This window comes from Eleginops maclovinus, chromosome 20 (assembly GCF_036324505.1).
Source record: "Eleginops maclovinus isolate JMC-PN-2008 ecotype Puerto Natales chromosome 20, JC_Emac_rtc_rv5, whole genome shotgun sequence".
Lineage (NCBI taxonomy): Eukaryota > Metazoa > Chordata > Actinopteri > Perciformes > Eleginopidae > Eleginops > Eleginops maclovinus.
In genome coordinates this window covers 28,305,100-28,314,595 of record NC_086368.1, presented here as the reverse complement: position 1 = coordinate 28,314,595, position 9,496 = coordinate 28,305,100, and the positions used below count along the sequence as shown (strand labels likewise).

The following is a 9,496-nucleotide window of genomic DNA, read 5'->3' as shown; positions in this document are numbered from 1 at the left end:
GAAAAAATAATACATACATATATATTTGTATTCAGTTCAATCTGAGCCCTCATGTCTGCACCATATTGGAACAATTTCAGACTGTAGTAAATGCAGAAGACTCTTCACCATGCGTCTATCTATCCTTTGCTTATCCGGTTGTCTTCATAGTTACTTTAATTTATTAATTGATCATGCAAAGAGAAGCTAAGAAAACCAGTTGGAAATGCATCTGTGGGGCTTTGACAGGCCATGTGTTTAATCACATTTACTAAAGTACTGTACTTAAGATAGAAGATAGAATCGGAGGATGAAACCCTCTTTATTAGTCACATACATGCACACAGCAGAGCACACACAGTGAAATTGGTCCTCTGCATTTAACCCATCCTAGTACTAGGAGCAGTGCCAACCTCAGGTCAGACAATGGTACGAACCTTGTCGGAGCAGAAAGAGAGCTGAGGGAAGCTCTCAGAAACCTGGATCACAGCAAAATACTAAGTGCTTTAGCAAGAAGAGGAATAGGATGGACATTTAACCCCCCCTGCTGGATCTCATTATGGTGGAGCATGGGAGCGGATCATACGCCTCATAAGAAAAGTGTTGTACTCCATCCTCAAACAGCAAACCGTGGACGATGAGAGTTTCTGTACTGTTCTCTGTGAGATGGAAGCCATTCGCAACAGTCGACCAATCACTAAACTGTCTGATGACCCTAATGACCTGGGAACACTCACACCAAATCACATTCTGCTGTTGAAGGCCGAACCACTTCTGCCTCCTGGACTTTTTGATGAGAATGACTTGAATAATTGGAAGTATTTCCATTTGATGCTACTCATTTTCATTAGTAAGTCATAATTCTATTCAAATCTCAGCTCTGTCGCAGTCCACAGAAGATGAGGACATATTGAATCATGACGTTATAGCTTCTGATGCTGTTATGCAATGATCCACTGCAATCATTACAGCGGTAGCACCATCTTCTGGTCATCTATGTTATTGTACACCTGTCTTTGTTCTGCATCCTCAAAGAACTACATCACTACGTCATAAAAACCGTGTTAATATTTGGGAAACAAATAAAATAGGCGAGGTGAGTGTGCCAGAATTTCAATAGTTTATTTATCCATTAATCAATCAATTACTCAATCAATGTTACGCCTTTTGGCAGTCACAGTACATTCAATTTCTCATGTCATAACAGTGTAGACAAATCCCACAGAATATCACACCTCATACAAAATCTAAACTTATCTTTTATAAAACATTTAGACATCTGCAGGTTTTTTTCTTTGTTATACTTTTAAATACAGCGTTCTATTTTTAAACGGCATAAAACTCACTGAGAAAGATGGAAACATCTGTTAAAATACATATATATATTATTTCTTTTTCATTACAGTATTTAAAATAGCTTCATTTACCACGACTAAATGCACAGTAATACTTCTGCCACTGAGGGGAGGAAGGGGGAGGTTGGAAGAGTAACATCCACAGCTATACATCCCTCTGAAGTCCCAGCGGGTTTCTCTCCTCACTGCTTTTATCACATGAACAGAGGGTTGAATGGTCCTTAATTCACTTTTAAAGGCAATTTACATTTACCTCCATCTTTGTAGTCCCTAACAGTCTCAAGCTGGATGATCAAAGTCCTAATCATCTAGAAGTTGTCTTGAATTTCTTGAAGACGTTTCGCCTCTCAAAGCTTTCTCAGTTGTCAGTGACATGTGAGGAGGGCAGAGCATTTAAGGAGGACATACTGTATAATGCACACTTTCAGGTTCGTATTTTGTGCCTTTTGTGTGGCTTTAATATTCAAAAAGGTCTTTATTTTTTCCTCATACTGCACCTCTTTTCACCCTCTGTCTGAAACCAGAGTTCAGTCTGCAACAATAGTCACGTGAGAGTCGTTCAGTTCTACAGTATGCATGGACAATGTGGCATTACATGCTCATTGCGAATGCTCTACTTCAAACACAGTCCCTATCGGATCTGATCTATACCTTTTTTAACGATGGAACTGAAAGGGATGCATTCAACAATTCCTGTAAAAGTCTCTGAAGACAAAACGTGAGAAGCACACACGTCCGGTACAGACACAATTTGAACTTCTCTCCCAAGCTTTCAAGAGGAGAGACTGTACTTTGTTAATTAGAAAGGTTATTACGTGTCCCAGTGTGTTACGTTCTTGGTATGAACTCACATTTGGGCTTTTAAGGGTTATCTTTATGGTTCAAATTGCCAAAGAATGAATGAATGAAGGGAGATGGGTATTGTAAGAAATCCGTTTCGCTTATACAGACAGAGCTATCTCTAAGGAAAATAGGGTAGGTTGAAAAGCCATAAGCAGTAGGAGGGTGATTTCATCATTTGATTTACAGATGCTTAAACTGCTGCGGATATTCATCTAAGGAACATGGATCAAAGCTGTTTCCTTCAGATGAAATGAGACAACAGTTTGTTTTATACCTCACCCTAAATACCCACATGTCAATCAGAACTGAAGGAGCCTTTAGATGAAAGGCTTAATGTCTTCAGAGCTACTTCTGACTTGCATGACGGAGAATTTTTCTCAGACGTGCAGCAGATGGAGATTGCAGATTAAGGAGAGGGCGGTTTAGCCGCAAACCCCCTATTAATTTCTTGACCGCAGATCCCTCCTGTATGCATAACCCCTGGGCTAAGTCACATAAAGAACATTATATAAGGAAGATTGGATGGTTTCACTTCAGCAGATACTTATACTCTCTTAGTCAAACTGTAGGCCTACATGCTATACAATGCAATAGCTGTAGAAAAGCTGTGCAAACAAAATAAGGGTTTAGTGGTGAGTCCTACTAAGAGCTGTTTGCTACCGGAAAGTATTTGTAGGTAAGAGTATCAGAGTTTAAGGACATGTGGTCATATTTTCGAACCATGTAAAGTAGGACACAAGGGAAGGGAGTAAGCTTCAGAGGACACTTCTGGTTTGTGCAAATAGGAGACTAAGAAATACACACACTCATGGTGAGTTGTTCACACACACACAAAAGCAAATTTCGCCTATAACACGTTGGCTACGCTAAAAGACAAGATTCTTCACAAGCTGAAATTTCATGCACATGTTACTAAGGCAACTTCAAAAAAACTGGTCAGCTCTTAACACTGAGTGTACCTCACACATCTGTCGACTCCTTGAATCCATTTTACATCGGAGTGTTGTTACGTGACTGAGATTTTTTTTTGGCAGGTCCAATGTTTGTTTCACATGAGTAAAATTACTGTAAATGAACAGTGTGTTGCTACTACTTCAGTGTTCTGACTGCTTGGGAATGTACCACTTCAAGACTCACATCCATAGCTGCCATATTTGGGACTCTTCTGACAGGCCTAACACACATACATCGTTTGTGTTGTTTAGCTAGCTTGCCTCTCCCGGTAGCTAACCATCATTAGCTCCATATATCATGTATTAGCTAACGTACTGTGTTACGTTGACCCGGTGAACCACTGCTTGATTAGCCTGTTAGCATTATGTATAGCTAACAAAGACATAGCTAGTGTAATTGTTCCCACTCTTATCTTGTAATTTAGCTGCGGTCAGCACGCTAGGCCTTAGCCACTGTTAGCATTTTGGGGACTTAAGCAACCTGAGGGCCCTTTGGGTCATTTTTAACATGTTCTTTTTTAGATTCAATGTGCTAATAATGCTACATGAATCCATATATTATGTATGAGCTAACATACTGTATTTAGTGGACCCTTTATGATCCAAACATTTTAGAAGCTAGTAGCCTTTTGAAACTTTGGGATGCTAAATGAGCCTGTTAGCTTATCTGTAGCTAACAAAGACATCAATTGTTTAATTGTCAAGTCTGTACTTGTAGCTAGTTCCTGTTAGCAGGCTAGGCTTTAGCAGGCTAGGCTTTAGCCGCTATTAACATTTGGGAGATTTTAACAACCTGAGGGCCCTTTTATTTATTAAATCAGTATGTTTTAACTACTTGTAGGTCAGACAAATAATGATTAAAATAAAACCTTAAGCATTTCTCTGACATCATTTTTCTCCTGGCAATACACTTGAAACATGAATAAATAGAAACCCTCTCTTTGGTTCCTGGTCATAGTGTTTGGAGGTTTGTAAGAGGTGCATTTGGGGAATTTATGATCATAACATTTGTAATATTTTGCGAGGGAATGTTTTGCCACTGCATGCTTTATGAAACTCAGTGAGTGTATCTTCAAGCTACATTTTACTGTAGAGACAAGCCTTAACCTTAGTAAGACAAACAAAACGCAGAGGTTCCAGATGTGGTAGCTACCTCACATGGCTAGAGCCCTGGGTATGCTCTAAATGGAAAATATTCAAGTTTCAAGCAGGGGCCTAGTGGTCAAAAATCATGGGCTATAATGCAAATGTGTGTCAGCAGAATAATTATACATCTATCGTGTGTGCAAATAGGTAATGGCAGCATGTTCAGTGTCGTTGATTGTGCAAATGTGTGCAAATATGTTCTGTACTTGTGTGTGCAGGGGGAGGGTATCTCTGCTCAGTCATTTCACAAGTTTATTTCCAGAAACCATGTGAGTCTCCGTTGGTGAACTCCCCTGGAAATAAGTGAGTGCACACGAGTCTGTGTGTACATGCAGGTGTGTGCACACAGGTTAGCATGCTTGGGAATGAGCTGAGCTTTGATGGCCTTTGTGCAGTGGTCTGGAAAAGGCGGCTTCTCTGAGCGTCTCTGATCCTCCTCTGGGACCTCTAGAAGATGCTCTGTCTTCGGTTCTTTCCCCGACCTGAAGAGAGACAGAATGAAATCAAATCCGTTTTATAAGAATGATGATTATTCACTCTTAGCTAGATTGAAATATATGATGCCGTTTATTAGCAATGACTCGTATATTTATATCCAAAGACTGCAGGTAATCTTAACACTTGTCAAATAAATTAAGCATTATGAGTAAGGCCATGAAGTTATATAACTTAAGAGGGAAGGAAAGTTGTAGAAGGACATACTAATTACATTAAAACCTTATAACAGTATAGAAATATGACAGCAATCTGTTTTTAATTTGTATACGTTCTTGTTTATTTCCCTTTTCTTTACAGTTCTTCTTAGGTCTGCTAATTAGCAGTCAACAGACACTACATTAGCTGAGATGTTGTCAGGAATAAAACAGGTTAGTTTGAATATGTTTCATAGCATCTGGAAACGTACATTGTTATCATGCAATAAATATCAGTCAGACTCACAACATTTGTGATATATTAAAGTGGACGATGAGAATAATAACCAAACTAAAGTGCATATCTATAAAGACACATGTGAAGAACGTAGTCAAGTTAGTAAAGTACGTCTACTTTCCCAGGAGGAAATGAGGGGCTTTCAAAGAGGGAGATTTGCAGTATCATGTGAGGACGTGCAGCAGGATCTTACCTAAAGGCTGAAACACTGAGCTGCGGTGGCCTGGATCCTTCTGGAGCTGGAGCTCTTTGAGGGAAAACACTGAAGCAGCTAAACACAAAAAAGGGACAGAGGATGACTTAAGAAACACAAAAAATAAGTATGTTTCCGGATTGCTGGATTACTGCTCCACTGCTTTAAGGGCGATACAACACAGAAGTTGACGTGGAGTTTAGCTAACAGGCTATATGCCAATAATGGAAGCCATAGAAAACAACTCATTAAAGTGCAACTGAAATGAATTTTCATCTATCATTCAAATGAAATTTTGACTTTTTCTTAAACCATCAATCCAACTTGAACTAAATTTTCCGGGCATAACTTGTTAAAACGGCCATTTAAAAGTGTGAATTATGTGGCCTTGGGTGCGAAATTGGCCATGTGACCGTGACGTCATAGGGTTGACTCCCTTATTTGCTGGTATGGCTGGCTGCGAAAACAACATACATTTGATGGACCTATATCTCATCAAGGAACCAAAATTCTGATACAAACATCAGCAGGTCGAAAGAACACACCTCTAACATTATGTGGAAAAACTTTCGTTGAATTTAAGCCACACAAATCGATTTAATATCTATATTGTAGAGGCTCTCTGCACCTCCCGTAGGCTATGGGTAGGCTAATGGAAATGAAAGAAAGTTACCATTTTCGGCACAGGATCGGCGGGCACAAAACAGCCATCGCTTCTACTACACGCTTATTATTATTAAGATGTTATCAATCAAATGACACAATAGTGTATGTTTGCTGTGGTAAACTGGAAAAGATTTGAACATGCCGGTTTCGCAGGTATGGCATTCTGCTGCGCTGTCTTTGACACGTTGAAACCAGTGGCGTTTTCTCCCGGAGGCCAAGGGAGGCGTGGCCTCCTCATTTATATTCGATAAAAAAATATCCATGCGTTGGGATTCATGACGCACATTTTAGGTTCCAAATATGCCGTGTTTAATTCCCTGATGTCATGTTTTTCTTTGAGCGAGCAAAACAGCGCCCCTATAGGTGAAATACTGCCATCTAAGGAGGCCCGTTTAACTTGGCCTCCACTACTACTAAGGGTTTTAGCCAATCAGATTGAAGCTCGGCTTGTCACCGAACGCTCATCAAGGTCAATCAAACTGTAAAAATTTAAAAAATGAGGAGGCTAGCTTGTACGTGCCTCCTACACTAATACGTAAGTACGTAACCACACACAACCATGCTGTTGCTAACCGTGAAGGAAGGTTAGAAAGTAAGAATGGATGGCGACGGAGACCCAGAGTTTTTTCTGAGAAACGATTTCACTAAACTACCGTTTGAAATTCAGTTAAAAATAAAACAGAAGGGTAGGTCCACTCCGAATCTCGACCTTACTCAGGGAAGAGCTAAAGGAAATACCCGGACGTTTTGTGAAGGGAACTATACGAGAACGGACTGGCTAACAGGGAGTGTAATGCTAAATTGTCTTTTCTGCTGGCCATGCCTCTTGTTTGACCGCTCCAACAGATCATTTCGCCACCATTAAGGATAGGAGAATGGCATTTCTCTACAAATAGTGAGTAAGCTTACTTTATTTCTTTACGCAATGTGACAGCCGAGGCTTTCACTTTAGCATCCTGCGGACAGCGGTGTGAACCCGTCAGAGACTTTTAGAATGTGAGGCCACCTGTAGGCTACAGTTCAGTGTATTATTGAGATTACAAATATGGGTGTAAGGTTTTGTGTTGTGTTGTGTTGTGTTTGTTTAAGCTTGTTGCGATATGGTGTCAATAAATAGCAGCAGCTGCAATCATTTGTCCTGATTTATTTATGCTACTTTTAGTCACATTGTTGACATGGGTATGACGTCATTCAGTAGCTTACGATCTCTCTGGCCTCCTCTGTAAAATTGGCCACGCACCGCTACTGGTTGAAACCTAACGAAGTGGCACTTTGAAATCCAGCCACTTAAAAAAAACTTGTGTGATAATAACATGGTTTTAATGTAAGCTTAATAAACAATGGCGTTATCCCCATTATTATGCCGAAATGTATCGATCAACCAGCTACATCTACCTTAGTTCATTTTGTTTATGGCAACGGTTGACAAGGAAGATGCTTTGCTTTGACGCAGGCTCAAGAGTATTTTCTCAGAAGCGAACAGTAAGCGAACACTATTATATGTATATTAAAAAAACAAGTCCAGTAATGTCAGATCTGGAAATTTCCGAAATAAGTGAAAGGAGCGAGACAGATAGTTCTAGTAGGCCTACAGATACAGATGGTGAGTCTGTGGAGTCGGACTATGTTGGTGCCTACCAGGATGAGCCGTTAGCCCTACCGGGCGAAAACGGAAAACAGTTCCAGTATTTTTTTGTTTCGGAAACATGTGCAGAGAGATGCCTTCAGTGAAGCTGCTATTTTTGCAACTAACACCATTTGGCCCTCCAGCAACACAATATTTTCCACCGTGCTTTGATGTCTTAGCCATAGACGCCGCCATTACAGTTAGACTACTAGAACTTCTGTGTCAACCCTATGACGTCACGCATAAAAAAATGAATTCGCACAAAAAGACAAAATGTGGCTCCTTTTGAGCCCGTTTTAACATGACTTCCCGGATAAATTATTATCCAGACAATATCTCATTTTAATCGCAAGGCTTAGAACCTTTAGAATCAGCACCCAAAACTGTGAAATTCCAACAATTAAAATTCGTTTCATAAGTCCTTTAAGGCAGATACTTTAGCCAAATTCAAGGTTTACAAATGTTGTAATGGAACAAAATGGTGTAAGAGTTAGGGTGAGCTCAGAACGTTCCTTGACAACCATGGCGTGGAGTTTAACAGGCTATATGCTAATAATGGAAGCTCGAGACAAAAAACGACATAAGGCAGATACGTTAGCCAGAGGAAACCTTTGAATTAATGTTGCAGTGGTACAAAAGGATGCCAGCACTTAATTTAAACCCAGCGCTCTTTAAACTCACAATGTGTTTCATCTAGGATGACCAGGTGTCCTGCTTTGTGTGGGACTGCACAGCATTTTTAACATTTGGCCCACAAATTGAGCCAATTTCCTGCATTTGATTGACAGTCCCAAATTGTCCGACACGAACATACTCTTTGTCCCACATGAGGCTTCTTGGAACCTGGTTTCCCTATTCTGTTTCTGACCTTTAAGCTGTACTAGAAATGTGCATTTTATGTCCTATTTGTGTTCAAAAGATGGCAATGTAATTTAGTTTTTTTTAGAAAGGCCACAGCTGAGACAGTTTATTAACAGGTGTTTGCAAAAAAGCTTTTGACACACCCAAGAGGCTTCAGAGGTGTGTTCAGAGGGTACTCTTTACAATAAAGTATTATCAGAATGTCACCTACGTTTGAGTCTGGCGTGTGTGTGTGTGTGTGTGTGTGTGTGTGTGTGTGTGTGTGTGTGTGTGTGTGTGTGTGTGTGTGTGTGTGTGTGTGTGTGTGTGTGTGTGTGTGTGTCTGCTCACTGTCTGCCAAATTGTGTATATTATTCCCCAGACTCGTGAAGTAGGGGTGTCGTAGTGAGGCTTCAGCGGAGATTCGGCTCCTGGTGTCGTACTGTGATCACAAAATAAAAGCAGCACATTAATCACAGTCCAGTTCTTCTCATATCGAGATGAGTGACACTTCTTTCTTTTTTTTTAAGTCTCATACCAGCAGCAGAGCAGTCAGCATGTCGATCCCCTCTGTATCCAACCTGACAGAGAGAAAAGGTGAAATCAGTTGGTATTAAGGGAACAATTACATGCTGATACTGATAATGAAGGTACATACACAAGGGGGGAGTTAGCTTCAATTGCTCTTATTATTAAGCTAAATGATGGAGAGATAACTTGCTTTTAAGAAGAACATTTTGTTATTCTATAACATAAAAGTGTCTTAAAAAAGGTGGTTGATAACAAGGGGCTAAACGAGACAACTTAACGTCATCAAGCTGAACATTAGCCGCCGTTAGCTTAGCGGTGGTGATGCAGAGCCATCGTTTAGTTGGTTCATATCGTAACGTTAGCTTTTCACTTCTGGCGATTGCATTTTCGTTAGTGGGGTTAATGTGTGGGGATAATCCAAAATCCAATGGAA

At 40.2% G+C, this 9,496-nt stretch overlaps 1 protein-coding gene across 3 annotated transcripts in view; it reads right to left on the bottom strand.

The window, feature by feature from the left end:
* Nucleotides 1–1,076: 1,076 nt before the first annotated feature.
* The window catches only part of cdk18 (cyclin dependent kinase 18), a 46,724-nt gene continuing 38,304 nt past the window's right edge, over nt 1,077–9,496 (bottom strand). For all 3 annotated transcript variants that reach the window (XM_063910510.1, XM_063910511.1, XM_063910509.1), the window contains 4 exons: nt 9,071–9,113; nt 8,884–8,974; nt 5,400–5,477; nt 1,077–4,758 (listed from right to left, as the gene is read on the bottom strand). In XM_063910510.1, the coding sequence (XP_063766580.1) occupies nt 4,724–4,758; nt 5,400–5,477; nt 8,884–8,974; nt 9,071–9,113 (247 nt within the window). In that variant the 3' untranslated portion in view covers nt 1,077–4,723. The remainder of the gene's footprint in view (nt 4,759–5,399; nt 5,478–8,883; nt 8,975–9,070; nt 9,114–9,496) is intronic.